General features: G+C 41.8%; 1 protein-coding gene across 2 annotated transcripts in view; it reads left to right on the forward strand.

Moving 5' to 3' along the window:
• The window catches only part of mpv17 (mitochondrial inner membrane protein MPV17), a 29,570-nt gene that overhangs the window by 6,380 nt on the left and 1,283 nt on the right, over nucleotides 1-21,907 (forward strand). For both annotated transcript variants that reach the window (XM_020454707.2, XM_031800903.1), the window contains 3 exons: nucleotides 8,589-8,704; nucleotides 12,248-12,340; nucleotides 16,381-16,476. In XM_020454707.2, coding sequence (XP_020310296.1) covers nucleotides 8,589-8,704; nucleotides 12,248-12,340; nucleotides 16,381-16,476 — 305 coding nt within the window. The remainder of the gene's footprint in view (nucleotides 1-8,588; nucleotides 8,705-12,247; nucleotides 12,341-16,380; nucleotides 16,477-21,907) is intronic.

Genomic DNA, 21,907 nt, shown 5'->3' on the forward strand with positions numbered 1-21,907 from the left:
GGGGGTCAGAAAGTAAAATTGATTCATAGGCCTACTACATGATCTCAAATGGATTCATGCATGATATTTAAGATACTATTAACATGGACTATCAAACTATTTGAATCTCTGATTCTCTATTTTGTGTCACTTGGGGTATCAGCAACAAATATGTAAAAAATCATTTGATGCATTTTTTAATCTGACCTCATTGCCATTTATCGCAATAAAAGTTATAGTACAAAGATATGTAAGATCAGGTAATGGCATATTTCAGTCTGAAGAAGGTATGCTTTGGAGTAATTCAAATGCATCAAAGGGATTGGAAGTTCAGGAAAACAGGGATAATGATGATCAAACAATCTTTGTGTATAGTATATTGTTCCAAACAAAATGTCTTAAAATGAACAAAATCAAAAAAGATACTTTTGAGATATTGACCACAACTTCAAATTGACCACAACTAAGCCCAAAAAGAGATTGTATTTGAGGCGTTTTATTTATTTGTGGGAATATTTGGGAACAGACTTTCTTAATATATATATATATATTGTTTTGCTGAATTCCTGGTAATTTCCAGTATTTTTTAAAATACTTTTTAAAATATATTTTTTTAAATTTGCTCGTCGGGCCGCCTGTTGCCAACCGCTACCATAAGGATTATAATGTATCTATCATGTACGGTTCGCGGATCATAGGGTCTTACAGGAGGCATGTATAGGTCTAGGGGGGGCCTAAAATGGCCACTTTCATCCTGATTTTCTCAAAAATGGTTTGTGATCCAAATGTAAAAAGTGTCAAACATCCTTCCTCCTATGTAAGAACTGCCTGAACAATCTGAGATACCCCAAAATAATTTTCTTTAAGCACACGCGGGACACTATCATGTCCCACTGAGGCCTATCTAGCAATGGCATACGTTTCCATCAGTCACTGAGGCCAGTGTCCATTGACTCCTCTCTTTCTCTCTCTTTTTCACTCTCATTGATAAAATGACACCGTACAAGCCCCCCCCCCCCTAGTGCAGAAGTATTTACAGAGCAAGGAGCTTCTGACCTATCCTCTGTGACCGGGGCAGACACACTTCAGTGCGTCAGTAATCCCTATGTGTGGCAGTATGGCCCTCCAAAGACAATGACCTACAGGACCAGTGTGTTTTAGGATGACTCATTCAGTCAGAGCTTTGTTGATGAGGCCAGAGGACAAAAGTTAACTTTTTAAGTGTTTTGTTTTATTGCATGTGACTCTAAATCAGGATAATCCGCCGTTGCTAAATCACCTCAATGGATTTGGAGAGAAAAAAACATAAATTTGTGTAATTATACATTTTTAAGATGCACATCTCTTTGGTTGTGAAGGTGTAGGAAAATTGTCTTTATTGGATTTCAGTGCATGTATAAAATAAATGTATATTAATGGCTATATTGGTTAAATTGGCTTAGTGCCTCTATCTAATGATATTAGCCTATTAGATGTGGTCTCATCTTGTTGACATATCATTGTGACCGCAAGACACTTGTTCACATGAATCTATACATTGTCACACATGTACTACAAAAATGTACTACAATCCAAATTACACTTGCCCATCTTCTGAAAACATCAGAAACCCTACCTCTTCAAAGAGTATCTTAAACACCCTTCAGGGCAAGTACAACTAATTGTCAGACTAGCAGATTATAGATTTAAGTGGTCCTAATCAGGCAAAAATCACAATATCAAACAATTAGGCTACTCTGATCAGAATTGGATCAAACTGTCCTCCGGATGTGATGTATTGCCCAATGTCCTCCCAATCTCTGCAGAGCGCATCGCAGTATAATTATTATATGCCTGCATTGACAGGCAGGAGTGGTCTTTCAATCATGAAGTCGCGAGATACGTTTTTGAGATCAAAGCAAGCTGCGTGTTCGGATTGTTGATATTCATTGCTAGTTAGTGAGTTATTTGCCCAGTTATAGCATGAATCGTGAATAATGTTGCGTGAGAAAGTTAGAGGCATAAATATCAAACCACCTCAAAAAATGCTGACCTCCCCTGTTATTATAATGGTGAGAGGTTAGCATGTCTTGGGGGTATGATGTTTGTGCATCTGTAACTTTCTCACTCATCATTATTCACGATTCATTCAGGATTATCCATAATCACGGTAGCATCCACATGAATGTAGAAGTGTTTAGAAACATATTCTATTCTTATTTACAATAAAAGTAACTCCAAAATGACACAATACATTATTTACTATGAATTTGTATAGGGCACAAAATAATCTGAAACAAAACCTAAACAAACAGCAAATGCATCCAACAGGTTTGTAGAGTCACAAGCTTGATGTACAGTAGTCATTGCATGCTAGGAATATGGGACCAAATACTAAACTTTTGACTACTTCAATACACATGTAAGTGAATTTGTCCCAATACTTTTGGTCCCCTAAAATGGGGAGACTATTTATAAAATGTGCTCTAATTTCGAAGGAGTTTACCCGATATGGATGAAAATACCCTCAAATTAAAGTTGACAGCCTGAATTTTTATCTCATAGTCATGGTATCATTTCAGATCCAACGTGCTGGAGTACAGTGCCAAAACAACCAAAAATGTGGCACTGGCTCAATACTTTTGGCACTCACTGTATATTTTTACTGTTTTATACAGTAGCCTATCAGTGCAGTATTTTACAGGACCAGCAGGACTGCCGTTGTGGCCTTGCCTTGCTCAAGGCCACAACGGCAGGAGATATAATACTTGGGATCAGAGACCAGCAGTCTTCCGTTGTCAGTACCAGTGATAATAAGTAATTCCTTGCATGATACAATACAAATGTACGTCATTGTTTTGGCCCATGGTGTTACAGATTATTTCATTTTGGGGGGGACGAGCGACTTGAGCTTGTACTTTGGACAAGTAGAAAAAATCAGTCCTGCTTGTCTGATATACAAGTGGCGAAAAAAGTTATTTCAATCCGTCAATCCCTTGCCTTTTATGAACTAACACTCGCACTTGACAATTTTGTTTCCCACTGACATTGCTGATATCTACTTTATTGATATGTGGTTGTCCCACCTAGCTATCTTAAAGGGAAGGTTGCACAATATATTTCCACAAATCTAACAACGTAGATTGATGATATTCCATCTAAATGTTATTTTTGTAAAAATGTATCCCCCCTTAAAATTTTACTTCTGTTTTCACAATTTGAATGACATTTATCAAAAACTCATATACCAACAATACATTGCGGGTTTGGCGCAAGAGAAGAACTGGTGGTGGTGGGAGTGCACTGTTTACCGGCATGCGTGTTTAGTCGAAATGTGAGTAGCTAGATGGGAAGGAAGTCCTACCGCTTTCGGGCAGACTGGGTCAGGGGAGCTTCAGTCATATGCGGACCTCACTTATACAATTACAACGGTGACTAACAGTGGAAGCGTGGGTTCAACATGAAGCTGAAGCTAAAAATCGGTTCTTTGGCCACAATCAATGTAGGCTCCAATTCCACTGATGCCGCCGGTGTTACTTACAGCACCACGGCTGGCGGCTTCGGTGATGGATGTGAATCGGATAAGCAGGTACTAAAGTGCCCAAAGAGTTGTCATGTTATGTCGCTAGTAGATTATAAAACACGAAGATAGCCAGCTTTCTAAGTGCACCGGGCCATGCAAAATGAACTGTCCCAGTCACACGGATCTAGCATGGTGTTTGAAAATGGAATAAGCTGGCCCAATATAGTACTAAAGGAGGCTAATGTTACTCCTTAGTCCAATGACCTTACATGTTCTGTTTAAAGGCTGAATTGGGTCTGGAAGCCAAAATAGCCAAATACTCCATCTAAATATGGTAAGGTTCTAGAAACAAAAATCCAACTACATTCATATCACATCAAAATAATAAAATAATAAAAATACGTACTGTAGACTGTTTTAACCTGTTTTAACACAGTTGCAACCGATAGCATTTTCCAGTGACGACACGTTTGTGGCGTCAGTCTTCCGTTTACACACAGATGTTCGGAGACAGATAGCTAATTAGCACAGGTAGTCCACTCTGTCTTCTGTCTGTTTTCTGTAAACAAGCTCTGTAACTTGGAAATATGGTTGTGTGGGAACCCTAACCATATAAAAGGTGTGATAGAATTTAATCTTTTGTTTTTTGAAAATTATTTCTCGCCGATATGAAAGATTTCATTTTATTGATTTTTTATTTTATTTAACCTTTATTTAAATATGCAAGTCAGTTAAGAACAAATTTGTATTTACAATGACAGCCTACCAAAAGGCATATGGCCTCCTGCATGGACGGGGGATTAAAAATGTTAAATAAATAAATAATCAATATAGGACAAAACACACATCACGGCAAGAGACAACACATAACGCTATATAAAGAGAGACCTAAGACAACAACATTGCAAGGCAGCAACACATGACAACACAGGATGGTAGCAACATAACAACAACATGGTAGCAGCACAAAACATAGTACAAACATTATTGGGCACAGACAACAGTGCAAAGGGCAAGAAGGTAGAGACAACAGTACATCACACAAAGGAGCCAAAACTGTCAGTAAGAGTGTCCATGATTGAGTCTTTGAATTAAGAGATTGAGATAAAACTATCCAGTTTGAGTGTTTGTTGCAGCTCGTTCCAGTCGCTATCTGCAGTGAACTGAAAGGGTAGCGACCCAGGGATGTGTGTGCTTTTGAGGACCTTTAACAGAATGTGACTGGCAGAATGGGTGTTGTATGTGAAGGATGAGGGCTGCAGTAGATATCTCAGATAGAGGGGAGTGTACAGAGATGAGCAGTTTACAGAGGAGTATAGAGTGCAGTGATGTGTCCTATAAGGAGCATTGGTGGCAAATCTGATGGCCGAATGGTAAAGAACATCAAGCTACTCAAGAGCACCCTTACCTGCCGATCTATAAATTGGTCATCTAAATCAGGGTTAGTTTGGCAGCTTGGGTGAAAGAGGAATGATTACGATAGAGACCAAGTCTCGATTTAACTTTAGCCTGCAGCTTTGATATGTGTGGTACACTGTGCTGACATGTACCGTCTAGCCATACTCCCAAGTACTTGTATGAGGTGACTACCTCAAGCTCTAAACCCTCAGAGGTAGTAATCTCTAAAACCTCAGAGGTTTTGGAGGTATTCAAAACAAGGTTAAGGGCAGAGAAAGCTTGTTGGACACTAAGAAAGCTTTGTTGTAGAGCATTTAACACAAAATCCAGGCAGGGGCCAGCTGAGTATAAGACTGTATAATCTGCATATAAATGGATGAGAGAGCTTCCTACCGCCTGAGCTATGTTGTTGATGTAAATTGAGAAGAGCGTGGAGCCTACCTTGGTGACAGGCAGTGGCTGAAACAGCCTAGATACGGTACAGCAAGAGATGCATGTTTTTGTTCAGTCACGGCTCTCAACAAACAGTAGTTACGGTCTTGTCCCATCGCTGCAACTCCCCTATGGACTCAGGAGAGGCAAAGGTCGAGAGCCATGCATCCTCCAAAACACAACCCTGCTAAGCAAGCCGCACTGCTTCTTGACACACTGCTCACTTAACCCGGAAACCAGCTGCACCAATGTGTCAGATGAAACACCATCCAGCTGGCAACTGAAGTCAGCTTGCAGGCTCCCGGGCCCTCCACAAGGAGTCGCTAGAGTGCAATGGGACAAGGATATCCCTGCCGGCCTGCCCCTAACCTGCACAAAGCTGGGCCAATTATGCACCGCCTCATGGGTCTCCTGAGCACGGCCAGCTGTGAAACAGCCTGGGATCGAACCCAGGTCTGTGGTGATGCCACAAGCACTGCGATGCAGTGCCTTAGACCACTGCGTCACTTGGGAGGCCTCGTCCAATTACTTTTATGTGTAATGTAATGGATCTAAGAGTCATGATCAATGGCTGGGAATAAGCTAGCTAGCAAGCAACAACTCCATCAACAGAATACTGCACGTTTTGTGGAAATTAATGGTGAAATGCCAATCGGATTAATGTCATTGTTTATTTCAAGGTACAGTGCCTTGCGAAAGTATTCGGCCCCCTTGAACTTTGCGACCTTTTGCCACATTTCAGGATTCAAACATAAAGATATAAAACTGTATTTTTTTGTGAAGAATCAACAACAAGTGGGACACAATCATGAAGTCGAACGACATTTATTGGATATTTCAAACTTTTTTAACAAATCAAAAACTGAAAAATTGGGCGTGCAAAATTATTCAGCCCCCTTAAGTTAATACTTTGTAGCTCCACCTTTTGCTGCGATTACAGCTGTAAGTCGCTTGGGGTATGTCTCTATCAGTTTTGCACATCGAGAGACTGAAATTCTTTCCCATTCCTCCTTGCAAAACAGCTCGAGCTCAGTGAGGTTGGATGGAGAGCATTTGTGAACAGCAGTTTTCAGTTCTTTCCACAGATTCTCGATTGGATTCAGGTCTGGACTTTCACTTGGCCATTCTAACACCTGGATATGTTTATTTTTGAACCATTCCATTGTAGATTTTGCTTTATGTTTTGGATCATTGTCTTGTTGGACAAATCTCCCAGTCAAATCTCCCAGTCTCAGGTCTTTGCAGACTCCATCAGGTTTTCTTCCAGAATGGTCTTGTATTTGGCTCCATCCATCTTCCCATCAATTTTCTTCCCTGTCCCTGCTGAAGAAAAGCAGGCCCAAACCATGATGCTGCCACCACCATGTTTGACAGTTGGGATGGTATGTTCAGGGTGATGAGCTGTGTTGCTTTTACGCCAAACATAACGTTTTGCATTGTTGCCAAAAAGTTCAATTTTGGTTTCATCTGACCAGAGCACCTTCTTCCACATGTTTGGTGTGTCTCCCAGGTGGCTTGTGGCAAACTTTAAACGACACTTTTTATGGATATCTTTAAGAAATGGCATTCTTCTTGCCACTCTTCCATAAAGGCCAGATTTGTGCAATATACGACTGATTGTTGTCCTATGGACAGAGTCTCCCACCTCAGCTGTAGATCTCTGCAGTTCATCCAGAGTGATCATGGGCCTCTTGGCTGCATCTCTGATCAGTCTTCTCCTTGTATGAGCTGAAAGTTTAGAGGGACGGCCAGGTCTTGGTAGATTTGCAGTGGTCTGATACTCCTTCCATTTCAATATTATCGCTTGCACAGTGCTCCTTGGGATGTTTAAAGCTTGGGAAATATTTTTGTATCCAAATCCGGCTTTAAACTTCTTCACAACAGTATCTCGGACCTGCCTGGTGTGTTCCTTGTTCTTCATGATGCTCTCTGTGCTTTTAACGGACCTCTGAGACTATCACAGTGCAGGTGCATTTATACGGAGACTTGATTACACACAGGTGGATTGTATTTATCACCATTAGTCATTTAGGTCAACATTGGATCATTCAGAGATCCTCACTGAACTTCTGGAGAGAGTTTGCTGCACTGAAAGTAAAGGGACTGAATAATTTTGCACGCCCAATTTTTCAGTTTTTGATTTGTTAAAAACGTTTGAAATATCCAATACATGTCGTTCCACTTCATGATTGTGTCTCACTTGTTGTTGATTCTTCACAAAAAAATACAGTTTTATATCTTTATGTTTGAAGCCTGAAATGTGGCAAAAGGTCGCAAAGTTCAAGGGGGCCGAATACTTTCGCAAGGCACTGTATGTCTATATTTTTGCTGAATTGCCTGATCTTCATTGGCCGCTATAACTTGCAGGATATCATGGTAGCCAATGTTTGTGTTAGCCATTTACCTGGATTTACTGCTGCTAGTTAATAGTAGCACTCAGATAAGCATGTGGCTAGCTGTACCTACTATTGGCCAACAACAGAGTTTTAGCCAGTTTGGTTATAGACTTTCAGTGTCTACTGTGAGGGTAAAGGTTTATCTTGATTTTGTGTAACAGTAAACAAATGCTGATGTGCTGAACTCATAATAAGTGATGTGTTTCAAGGCGGTTAGTGGTTAGCTAGTAGGGGTAACGTAAGCCATCAAGGTTGTGAAAGGAACTATGCTAAAAGCCTGCATGCTATATGGTAAAAATGTGTGGTAAAAATGTTGTTTTTTGCTGATACAGAATAAAGAAGAGCGTAGGCGAAATAACTCAAATGTAAATGTAACAATCTTTGTAAGGAGTGGACATGTGTAGAGTAGGACAAATGCCCAGACAACAATTCCTCTGCACCAGTGTAACTACAGTATATTTAGGTCTCAAAACCATAGAGATGTATTATAGTACACTCGTTAAAACAATTATAACAGTAGTGGTGTATGTGGTGAGTCAATGTTGATTCTTTTTAGGTACATTATGTTTGATAATCATCAGTTGTGACGTCTGATGTTATCAGTAAAGCAGAGAGGCGGGGAGCTTGTCTTTGAACCATGTGAAGGTCTGTAGGTGTACAGGGTATTAACGGTTAATGGGGGCTGATGTCTTTGAATGGGCTTCTACTGCTTTTTCTGTCGTTGGCACCATCACAGGTTGGCATGTGTCTGTCTAAGCACGTGTCCCCTGGCTGCTGGCACAGAGCGGCAGATGACCACATCCCAATGATCTTCTCTGTTACTCACTCTCGCTCACTTCCTCTCACCTCCCTCCCTTTTCTCTCCCCTCTCTCTCCTACAGGCACGCTGGTGGGGGTGGGTGATGTCATCTCCCAGCAGGTGCTTGAGAGGCGGGGTCTGGCCAATCACAACGTGACACGGACGGCCAAGATGATGAGCATCGGATTCTTCTTCGTCGTGAGTCCTCCTCTTCCTCACTCTTTTTCTCTTTTAACTCACTGTCTAACCTCAAAGGACTGGTTAGTTCCAGTGTATCAGTCTTGACTTCACTTTTACTACACACATGCATATTGGGTTGTTCTCTCTCACACACACACACACACACACACACACACACACACACACACACACACACACACACACACACACACACACACACACACACACACACACACGGGAGAGGAGGTTTGTTTGTGGTCATGTTAAATGGAGTGGATCATTGTGCTGTCACAAACACTCCAATGGCCAGCTGTTATATGGGAACAGATCTGTGACTGTGCGTCAATAGCAGCCACCACAAGTAGGTATGAGTAGGTCTCTGAAGGAGTGAGATAACAGCTGGGAAGCGTGGGCTCAAATCAAATCACATTTGCTTTGTCACATGTTTCTTAAACAACAGGTGTAGACTAACAGTGAAATGCTTACTTAATTAAGGACCCTTCCCAGCAATGCAGAGAGAAAGAAAATAGAGAAATAATAGAAAAGTAATTACACATAATAATAAATACACAATGAGTAATGATGTCTTGGCTATACATTGCATTCAGAAATATTCAGACCGCTTGACTTTTCCCACATGTTGTTAGGTTCCAGCCTTATTCTAAAATGAATTACATTGTCCGTCCGTCATCAATCTATACACAATACAAAGCAAAAACAGGTTTTTAGATATTTTTGCTAATTCATTCAAAATAAAAAACCTGAATATCACATTTACATAAATATTCAGACCCTTACAGCCTTGAGCGATTACAGCCTTGAGTTTTCTTTGGTATGATGCTACAAGCTTGGCACACCAGTATTTGGGGAGTTTCTCCCATTCTTCTCTGCAGATCCTCTCAAGCTCTGTCAGGTTGGATGGGTAGCGTTGCTGCACAGCTATTTTCACATCTCGCCAGAGATGTTCGATCGGGTTCAAGTCCGGCCACTCAAAGACATTCAGAGACTTGACCCAAAGCCACTCCTGCGTTGTCTTGGCTGTGTGCTTAGGGTCGTTGTCCTGTTGGAAGGTGAACTTTCGCCCCAGTCTGAGGTCTTGAGCGCTCTGGAGTAGGTTTTCATCAAGGATCTCTCTGTACTTTGTTCTGTTCATCTTTCCCTCGATCCTGACTAGTCTCCCAGTCCCTGCCGCTGAAAAACATCCCCACAGCATGATGCTGCCACCACCACCACCATGCTTCACCGTACGGATGATGCCAGGTTACCTCCAGAAGTGACGCTTGGCATTCAGGCCATAGAGTTCAATCTTGATTTCATAAGACCAGAGAATCTTGTTTCTAATAGTCTGAGAGTCCTTTAGGTGCCTTTTGGAAAACTCCAAGGGGGCTGTCATGTGCCTTTTACTGAGGAGTGGCTTCCGTCTGGCCACTCTACCATAAAGGCCTGATTGGAGTGCTGCAGAGATGGTTATTCTTCTGGAGGGTTCTCCTATCTCCACAGAGGAACTCTAGAGCTCTGTCAGCGTGACCATCGGGTTCTTGGTCACCTCCCTGACCAAGGCCCTTCTCCCTCGATTGCTCAGTTTGGCCGGGTGGCCAGGTCTAGGAAGAGTCTTGGTGGTTCCAAACTTATTCCAGGCCACTGTGTTCTTGGGGAGCTTCAATGCTGCAGAAATGTTTTGGTACTCTTCCCCAGATCTGTGCCTCAACACAATCCTGTCTCTGAGCTCTACGGACAATTCCTTCGACCTCATGGCATGTTTTTGCTCTGACACAAGTACAAATTACATGAAACAATAAAACATCAAATAACAATAAAAAACAAATAAGGTGTTTTCACTTTGTCATTATGGGGTATTGTGTATAGATTGATGAGGAAAATGTTTTATTTAAAACATTTTAGAATAAGGCTGTAACCTAACAAATTGTGGAAAAATTCAAGCGTCTGAATACTTCCCGAATGCACTGTACCAGTACCGAGTCAATGTGTAGGGGTACAAGGTAATTGAAGTAGATATGTACATATAACTAGAAATAAAGACTTGGTAACAAGATAGATAATAAGCAGTAGCAGCGTATGTGAGCATTTCATGGCTACAGATGTGAGTGCTATGGGGCGATAGTCATTTAGTTTACCTTGGCTACAGGTTACCTTGGCGTTTTTGGGACTATGTTGGCACAGGGACTATGGTGGTCTGCTTGAAATGTAAGTATTACAGACTGGGTCACGGAGAGGGTGAAAATGTCAGTGAAGACACTTGCCTGCAGCTTTGTGAATGTTAACCTGTTTAAAGGTATTATTCATGTCGGCTACGGAGATCGTTATCACAGTCGTATGGAACAGCTGGTGCTCTTATGCATGGTTCAATGTTGCTTGCCTCGAAGCGAGCATAGAAGGCATTTAGCTCTTCTGGTTAGCTTGGGTCCCTGGGAAGCTCCCTGCTATTTTTCCCTTTGTAATCTGTGATAGTTTGCAAGCCCTGCCACATCCGAAAAGCGTCAGATCCGTCGTAGTTGGATTTGATCTCAGTCCTGTATTGATGCTTTGCCTGTTTGATGCCTCGTGGGAGGTCATAGCGGTATTTCTTATAAGCATCCAGATTAGTGTCCCACTCCTTGAAAGCGGCAGCTCTAGCCTTTAGCTCAGTACGGCCGTTGCCTGTAATCCATGGCTTATGGTTGGGGTATGTGCTAAACTGTCATCAAGGAAAAGGGTGGCTACTTTGAAGAATCTCATATAAAATATATTTTGTTTTGTTTAACACTTTTTTGGTTATTACATGATTCCATATGTGTTATTTCATAGTTTTGATGTCTTCACGGTTATTCTACAATGTAGAAAATAGTAAAAATAAAGAAAAAACCCTTGAATGAGTTGGTGTTCTCAAACTTTTGACTGGTAGTGTAGATATTACCTCAATTACCTCGACCTCGTGCCCCCACATATTGACTCTACCGGTACTACCTGTATATAGCTTCGCTACCGTTATTTTACTGCTTCTCTTTAATTATTTATTACTTTTATTTTTTATTTTTTTATTAACACTTATTTTTCTAAAAACTGCATTGTTGGTTAAGGGCTTGTAAGTAAGCATTTCACTGTAAGGTCTTCTTCACCTGTTGTATTCGGCACATGTGACAAATACAATTTGATTTAATTTGATTTGACCCAAGGACCACCCAAGGCCAGCTCACAGCACCAAGGTTCCTAGACACGCCACACACAGATGTTCCCTCTCAAACACTCCTTCTCACAGACTCGGTGACATGACTGACATGACAGAAAGCTGAGAAACTCTATTATTGTGCCTCACCACAGTGTGTGTGTGTGTGTGTGTGTGTGTGTGTGTGTGTGTGTGTGTGTGTGTGTGTGTGTGTGTGTGTGTGTGCCTTTTTGACTTCAATTTGAATTGACACCAACCCTGTTGTTGTCTAACATATTTGTTTCCGGAATGTTCTGAAAGCATAATAATTTTTCATGATTGATTCCTGCTGTTACGCCATCAGTCTTTTCATGATGAATCTGTGTGAAGTATCCTGATTGTTCTTTTTTCAACCCCAGGGCCCTGCAATAGGTAGCTGGTACAAGGTTCTGGACAAGCTGGTCACTGGGGGGACTAAAAGTGCTGCCATGAAGAAAATGCTTGTTGATCAGGTGAGGGGCATCTGGGTGGCTGCAATTAAGTAAAAAGACAGCCAGTTTACATGAATAGATAATTTATCATGGTTTATATTGCTTTAGGTAAGTTCTTTGTCCTCTAATGGGCTGGTTATTAACCCTTGTATATGACTCCTCTACTCACAAATCTTACTTTCATTTTTATTTTTTTGTTATTTTACCAGGTAAGTTGACTGAGAACACATTCTCATTTGCAGCAAAGACCTGGGGAATAGTTACAGGGGAGAGGAGGGGATGAATGAGCCAATTGTAAACTGGGGATTATTAGGTGACTGATGGTCAGATTGGGAATTTAGCCAGGACACCGGGGTTAACACCCCTACTCTTACAATAAGTGCCATGGGATCTTTTAATGACCGCAGAGAGTCAGGACACCCGTTTAACGTCCCATCCGAAAGACTGCACCCTACACAGGGCAATGTCCCCAATCACTGCCCTGGGGAATTGGGATATTTTTTAGACCAGAGGAAAGAGTGCCTCCTACTGGCCCTCCAACACCACTTCCAGCAGCATCTGGTCTCTCATCCAGGGACTGACCAGAACCAACCCTGCTTAGCTTCAGAAGCAAGCCAGCAGTGGTATGCAGGGTGGTATGCTGCTGGCTACATCAACAAACATTCCAAATATGAATGGACCCCAGGTTAAGGCGCCATCAAAAATGCCTGTCACTGTGGTGCCAGCCAGAGCTGAGTGAATAGGTGTGACATGCATCAGAGGAATCTATTTCTGCCTGTTCCCCTAAAGGTTGAAGCCCCCTTCAGCGTCTGTCAACCAATCCCTGCATTGACAGACGGGGGAACAAACGCCTGCTTGCATAATACGCAGCTAACATGATTTGGGATCTGTGAATGCACAGGATTAGAGAGGACAATGAGAGGCGAGCACCGCACGGCCCTCTCCTGGAGGAGGGATTAGTGTACACTCTGAAGGATGCACACTCTCCACACTCTCCTTTCACTGCACAGCTATTTTCACACACGAAACAGCGATTCCAGGGCAAATTTGTTATCTTAAAGACCCCCCTCCCCCAAAAAATATGTCCTGTCACTATACAGTCAGTGGCCAGTTTGTTAGGTACACCCATCTAGTACTGGGTCAGACCCCCCTTTGTCTCCAGGACAGCCTGACTTCTTTGGGGCACGGATTCTACAAGGTGTGGCATTCAAACATTGCTCAATTAGTATCAAGGGACCTAACGTGTGCCAGGAAAACATTCCTCACACTATTACACCACCACCACCAGCCTGCTACCATTAACACCAGGCAGGATGAGACCATGGATTAATGCCGCTTACGCCAAATCCTGACTGCCATCAGCATGACGGAACAGGAACCGGAATTCGTCGGACCAGGTGATGTTTTTCCACTCCTCAATTGTCCAGTGTTAGGAGTGGGACCTGTGTGGTCATCTGCTGCACTAGCCCATCCGTGACAAGGACCGACGAGTTGTGCATTCCGAGATGCCATCCTATACACCACTGTTGTACTGCTCCATTATTTGCCTGTTTGTGGACCGCCTGTTAGCTTGCAAGTTTCCTGCCATTCTCCTTTGACCTCTCTCATCAACAACCTGGGGATTTAATGTTGGTGGTCCTTGTCTAGATGAAGTTCATTATTTGCCGTAAGTCAGGCGATGACATTATGGTAAGCTTTACAGGGGGAGTCCTAACCACAGTGATGCATCTCCATTTATCACGGTCACTGATCGGTAAAGCTGGATGGTGTTAAGAAACAGGGTCTTCCCTGACTTAGATGATTTACTCTATGAATAGTACAGTTGTTAAGGGAAGCCCCTGTCTGTATAAAGCTCATTAGGAACTGGCTGGTTGACAGCCGTGGTATATCAGACTGTATAACACGGGTATCACAAAACTTTTATTTTTACTGCTCTAATTACGTTGATAACCAGTTTATAATAGCAATAAGGCACCTCGGGTTTGTGGTATATGGCCAATATACCACGGCTAAGGGCTGTATCCAGGCTCTCCGCGTTGCGTCGTGCTTAAGAATAGCCCTTAGCCATAGTATATTGGCCATATACCACACCCTCTCGTGCCTTATTGCTTAATTAAATCATGCCCCAAGTCACAGTCAAGTTCATTTCTCTGTCAATCAAATATGTCTGAGTTAACTTTCATAGACACTTTTTATGGATGCCCACATTGGTCTGTATGTGACAGAGGCAGGACCTTAATGTCATTCATTAACAGGGTTGTACGAGTACTTAAAAAAAAAAAAAGAAGTAATTTCTCCCTCTTAATTATACAACAGTGCAAGGTAGGGTCCTCGAGTTTGCTAACAACATAGTTGCTCACAACATACACTACATGACCAAAAGTATCTGGACACCTGCTCGTCGAACATCTCATTCCAAAATGATGGGCATTAATATAGAGTTAGTCCCCCCTTTGCTGCTATAACAGCCTCCACTCTTCTAGGAAGGCTTTCCACTAGATGTTGGAACATGCTGCAGGGACTTGCTTCCATTCAGCCACGAGCTTTAGTGAGGTCGGTCAGTGATGTTGGGCAATTAGGCTTGGCTCGCAGTCGGCGTTCCAATTCATCCCAAAGGTGTTGAATGGGGTTTAGGTCTGGGTTCTGTGCAGGCCTTTCAAGTTCTTCCACACCGATCTTGACAAACCATTTCTGTATGGACCTCGCTTTGTGCACGGGGGCATTGTCATTCTGAAACAGGAAAGGGCCTTCCCCAACTGTTGCTACAAAGTTGGAAGCACAGAATTGTCTAGAATGTAATTGTATGCTGTAGCGTTAAGATTTCCCTGGAACTAAGGGCTTAGCCCAAACCATGAAAAACAGCCACAGACCATTATTCCTCCTCCACCAAACTTTACATTTGCCACTATGCATTGGGGCAGGTAGCGTTCTCCTGGCATTCGCCAAACCAAGATTCATCCGTCGGACTGCCATATGGTGAAGTGTGATTCATCACTCCAGAAAAACGCGTTTCCACTGCTCCAGATTCCAATTGGGGTGAGCTTTACACCTCTCCAGCCGACGCTTGGCATTGTGCATGGTGATCTTAGGCTTGTGTGCGGCTGCCGGCCATGGAAACCCATTTCATGAAGCTCCCGACAAACAGTTTTTGTGCTGATGTTGTTTCCAGAGGCAATTTGGAACTTGGTAGTGAGTGTTGTAACTGAGGACAGATGATTTTTACGCACTTCGCACTTCAACACTCGCTAGTCCCGTTCCCGAGCTTGTTTGGCCTATCAATTCATGGCTGAGCCGTTGTTGCTCCTAGATGTTTCCACTTCACAATAACAGCACTTACAGTTGACCGGGGAAGCTCTAGCAGGGCAGAAATTTGACAAACCGACTTGTTGGAAAATTGGCATCCTGTGACAGTGCCACGTTGAAAGTCACTGAGCTAGATCTTCAGTAAGGCCATTATACTGCCAATGTTTGTCTATGGAGATGCATGACGGTGTGCTCGATTTTACGATTGTATACACCTGTCAGCAACGGGTGTGGCTGAACTAGCCAAATCCACTAATTTGACGGGGTGTCCACATATTTTTGTATATATAGAGAATGTTTGTATAACCATTGCCTCAGTGACTATGCTTTTGGTTTGAGAAATGTTGCCTCAAAGATCAATAAAAACCTACCTGGGTCTGTGTTTTAAAAATGGCCATTTTCACTTCCGTAAATATGTATTATGACGTCATTGGCTTATATGCAGAACCCTGCAGAGGTAAAAACATCCTACAGGCCCTCTACTTTCAGGGCCCAACTGGACTCATCATAATCATTGCAATTATCCAATTTTCTTTTGAAACCTTTTAATAGTGGCCAGTGTGCATCCTTATTTTTATGCACAGTGTCCATGGAAAAAGGTATGCTTCCATTATGTCACTGAGTTTTTTTCCCACTCGTTTTGCACACACATTAACATTTATATAAACATGTACATTCACACACACACAAACATCACACAGACACACACATGTACACAGACCGATAAAACAGTGTTTGTTCTTGTCATGTATCAACAGTTGGGCTTTGCACCGTGTTTCCTGGGTGCCTTCCTGGGGATCTCTGGAACCTTGAATGGACTGACTGTGGAGGAGAACGTTGCCAAGCTCAAGAGGGTAAGGCTCATCTCATCATGGCTTTTCTCCACTGATTTCAATCAAACATACATTAAACATCAAAGAATAAGATCATTAAATAACATACATTAAGCATGAGTTGCAAATATATATAGTTGAAGTCGGAAGTTTACATACACCTTAGCCAAATACATTTAAACTCAGTTTTTCACAATTCCTGACATTTAATCCTAGTAAAAATTCCCTGTCTTAGGTTAGTTAGGATCAGCACTTTATTTTAAGAAAGTGAAATGTCAGAATAATAGTAGAGAGAGTGATTTATTTTAGCTTTTATTTCTTACATCACATTCCCAGTGGGTCAGAAGTTTACATACACTCAATTAATATTTGGTAGCACTGCCTTTAAATTGTTCAACTTGGATCAAACGTTCCGGGTAGCCTTCCACAAGCTTCCCACAGTAAATTTGGTGAATTTTGGCCCATTCCTCCTGACAGAGCTGGTGTAACAGAGTCAGGTTTGTAGGCCTCCTTGCTCCCACACGCTTTTTCAGTTCTGCCCACAAGTTAGGATTAGGATTGAGGTCAGGGCTTTGGGATGGCCACTCCAATACCTTGACTTTGTTGTCCTTAAGCCATTTTGCCACAACTTTGGAAGTATGCTTGGGGTCATTTTCCATTTGGAAGACCCATTTGCGACCAAGCTTTAACTTCCTGACTGATGTCTTGAGATGTTGCTTTAATATATCCACATAATTTTCCTTCCTCATGATGCCAGCGATTTTGTGAAGTGCACCAGTCCCTCCTGCAGCAAAGCACCCCCACAACATGATGCTGCCACCCCCGTGCTTCACGGTTGGGATGGTGTTCTTCGGCTTGCAAGTTTCCCTCTTTTCCTCCAAACATAACGATGGTCATTATGGCCAAACAGTTCTATTTTTGTTTCATCAGACCAGAGGACATTTCTCCAAAAAGTACGATCTTTGTCCCCATGTGCAGTTGCAAACCATAGTCTGGCTTTTTTTATGGCGGTTTTGGAGCAGTGGCTTCTTCCCTGCTGAGCGGCCTTTCAGGTTATGTCGATATAGGACTCGTTTTACTGTGGATATAGATACTTTCGTACCTGTTTCATCCAGCATCTTCACAAAGTCCTTTGCTGTTGTTCTGTGATTGATTTGCACTTTTCGCACCAAAGTACGTTCATCTCTAGGAGACAGAACGCGTCTCCTTCCTGAGCGGTATGACGGCTGCGTGGTCCCATGGTGTTTATACTTGCGTACTATTGTTTGTACAGATGAACGTGGTACCTTCAGCCGTTTGGAAATTGCTCCCAAGGAAGAACCAGACTTGTGGAGGTCTACAATTTATTTTCTGAGGTCTTGGCTGATTTCTTTTGATTTTCCCATGATGTCAAGCAAAAAGGCACTGAGTTTGAAGGTAAGCCTTGAAATACATCCACAGGTACACCTCCAATTGACTCAAATGATGTCAATTAGCCTATCAGAAGCTTCTAAAGCCATGACATTTCTATGACATTTTCCAAGCTGTTTAAAGGCACAGTCAACTTAGTGTATGTAAACATCTGACCCATTGGAATTGTGATACTGTGAATTATAAATTAAATAATCTGTCTGTAAACAATTGTTGGAAAAATTACTTGTCACTCACAAAGTAGATGTCCTAACCGACTTGGCAAAACTATAGTTTGTTAACAAGGAATTTGTGGAGTGGTTGAAAAACGAGATTTAATGACTCCAACCTAAGTGTATGTAAACTTCCGACTCCAACTGTACATGCTGATTTTTGTAATCACAAAAAATCAACATGTGGTCTGAGACAGAGGTGTGTGGCGTTGACCTTGGAGCCCAGGGACTGTCAGACCCCTGTAGCTACCCCTGTAGCTCCCAAACTGAAAGGAACTCCTTTCCACTCCTCTTCTGTGTTCTCCAGGAAACAAGCTGAGTGACCTCCATCTCTGCCCCAGTATAATTAAAGCTATTTTCTCCCATGAAGGAATGAAGGGAAGGAGGGTTGAAATAGCGCTGGTGACTCATGTCTTAGAGAAGGTTCTGTGTTTGTGTGGGGGGGGTTTCATCCACCGTTCTTCTTGCTCGGCGGACCATCAAATATTTATGTAAGAAAGGCTCTTGAGTTTAAATGAGGCCGAAAGGGCAGTCACCAAAATGTCAGAATAGACAGAAAACAAATGGCAATTGTGCTCATTAGGCAAGGCTGTGATGTGAAATAAATGTTTGATGAAAGGCAATAATGTGACCACACCTTCCCCATCTAAAGCCAGATGGAACTTAGTCTGATAGACAGTACTAGTTAAAAAGGACATTAGTGACACGTGGGAATGTTCGCAGACATATGGGTGATTCTACGCCAGGAAGGCTCGAAAATATTTTGGGTGTCTCAGATTGTTCTGGCAATTCTCGCATAGAAACTGAATTGGGAGGAAGGGTGTTTGACATGTTTTTTACATTTCTATCACAAACCATGGTTTAGAATATCATGATGGAAGTGGCCATATTAAGCACTTTTCAGACCTATACATGCCTCCTGTAAAACCCTATGATCCGGGAACCGTACATGATACAGACAACATCTTGGTGTCATTATACTCCTTATAGTATGCTCTAAAATATGGAGTATGTCTAGATTCTGAAATAAAATGTTTCACGTTAATTTATTCAACATAAAAAAATATGAATATGATTACCTCAAAAGTTTTTACTATTTAAGTACATCAAATTGTCAGAGTTGGTGCTCTGCTACTGTTGAAGTTATGATTAATTGTATGCGCACCACCAACACAATGAATGGAAAAATGTATTTTGTATTTGTATTTATTAGGGATAGCCATTAGCTCTTCCTGGGGTCCAAACACATTAAGGCACTTACATCACACATAAAACAAATAAAAAACGGTATATCATATAACATTATTACACCACTACATATCTACAATACAAAATGTATGATACCACCATACAACAATATTACAATGTACGTGTGTGTGTAGAGTGCGTGCGTGTGTGTGTGTGTGCGTATGCATGTTCCTGTTTGTGTGCATCTCTTTACAGTCCCTGATGTTCCATAAAGTGTATTTTTAATCTGGATTTAAAATCTGGTTTTACTGCTTGCATCAGCTACCTGATGTGGAATAGAGTTCCATGTAGTCATGGCTCTATGTAGTACTGTGCACCTCCTATAGTCTGTTCTTGACTTGGGGATTGTGAAGAGACCTCTGGTGGCATGTCTTATGGGAGGTGAATTGCTGTCTGAGCTGTGTGCTAGTAGTTTAAACAGACACATCAGTGTATTCAACATGTCAACACTTCTTACAAAAACAAGTAGTGATGAAGTCAATCTCTCCTCCACTCTGAGCCAGGAGAGATTTACATGTATTTTATTAATGTTAGCTCTCCGTGTACATTTACATTAGTCCAGGTGCAACAAAACTAGGGCCTCTAGGACCTGCCTTGATGATAGTGTCGTTAAGAAGGCAGAGTAATGCTTTATTATGGACAGACTTCTCCCCATCTTAGCTACTGTTGTATCAACATGTTTTGACCATGACAGTTTACAATCCAGGGTTACACCAAGCAGTTTAGTCACTTCAACTTCCTACATTTCCACATAATTTATTTCAAGATTTAGTTTAGGTTTAGGGTTTAGTGAATGATTTGTCCCAAATACAATGCTTTTCGTAATAAAAATATTTAGGACTAACTTATTCCTTGCCACCGATTCTGAAATTAACTGCAGATCTTTAAGTGTTGCATTGATTTCACTTAATGTAATAGCTGACATGTATAGTGTTGAATCATCTGCATACATTTACTCAAAGCCAGTGGCATGTCATTAGTAAGGGCCCTAGACAGCTGCCCTGGGGAATTTCTGATTCTACCTGGATTATGTTGTTGAGGCTTCCAAGAACTGCCTCTGTGTTCTGTTAGATTCTTTATCCACAATATAGTAGGGGATGTAAAGCCATAACACATATGTTTTTCCAGCAGCTGACTATGATCGATAATGTCCAAAGCTGCATTAGTCTAACAATACAGCTCCCACAATCTTTTTATCGTCAATTTCTATCAGCCAATCATCAGTTATTTATGTAAGTGCCGTGCTTGTTGAATGTCCTTCCCTATAAGCGTGCTGAAAGTCTGTTGTCAATTTGTTTACAGTAAAATAGCAAAATAGTAAAATAGCATTGTTTACTAAGGGTTGGTAACAGGTTGATTGGTCAGCTATTTGAGCCAGTAAAGGGGGCTTTACTATTCTTGGGTAGTGGAATTACTTTTGCTTCCCTTTAGGCTTGAGGGCACACACTTTCTAGTACACACTTTCTTTTGCTGGTGACTTGCTGAATGTAAATGGTTAATGACCATGATATCAATGTCTATGTATAAAATGGGTCATATCTTTAAGAGTACCCAGTCTGGAAATTTGACGTGTTTGAAGAGAATATTGTTCCAAATATAATGAGATATGAGATATTAATATTGTTAATGTTGAATAAATTAATGTGAAATTGTATTTCACTATCTAGACACTCCATATTTTAGCACATACTGTAAGGAGTATAAGGACACCAAGATGTTGTCTGTATCATGTGCGGTTCATGGCTCATGGAGTCTTACAGGAGACATGTATAAAAAAGGGCCTAAAATGGCCACTTTCATCATGATTTTCTCAAAAATGGTTTGTGATACAAATGTAAAAAGAATAACAAACATCCTTCCTTCCAATCAAGTTTCTATGTGAGAATTGCCAGAACAATCTGAGATACCAAAAATATTTTGGTGCCTTCCTGGCGTGGAATCTTCCATATGCAGCATCCTCCTCAGTCCTCAGCCCTGCTCTTCAATAGCTAGTGGCAAGCCGCTCTGGTGTCAAATCACGTCACAAGCCCATCCCAACTATGACTTCACTTCACCTCATCTTATAGTGTGGGTCAAGCTCTCCCCCGGGAACACTTGGTTATTAATGTGGCTTATTTTGATGGCCACTCAGATGCTACACTACCTACCTCCTCTATAGCTCCTGTAGAGCTAGATCAAAATGTATGTCATAGCTCTGACCTCCCTCCTTTATGAGACGATGAATGAGTTGGAAACGTGAAGGTTGGAGATGTCCATTTTGAGTGCAGCCATTCTTCTACACATACGGTCAGTCGCTCTGCTCCGCGCTGCTGAATGCTGACACTGAAGCAAAAAGGTCAAGCGCACACTGCCTCCTGGGAACACAAAAACAAGTACTAACAACTCGTCTACCTATTACCGTTTTCATTATGTGACAGTTTGATGGTTTTATGACATGCTCAGAGCTCAGTGTGTCATAATTAAGTGAGCATATGGTGTGCGCTGGCCAAACAGTTCCATGGACGCATAACTGCAGCCTCGTGAGCTCAAAGAAGTTAGTTGTCTCTTCAGCCCTAGAAGAAGAATGAAAGATGTCCGCTCTC

The sequence above is a fragment of the Oncorhynchus kisutch genome, linkage group LG21 (assembly GCF_002021735.2).
Source record: "Oncorhynchus kisutch isolate 150728-3 linkage group LG21, Okis_V2, whole genome shotgun sequence".
Taxonomy (NCBI): Eukaryota; Metazoa; Chordata; class Actinopteri; order Salmoniformes; family Salmonidae; genus Oncorhynchus; species Oncorhynchus kisutch.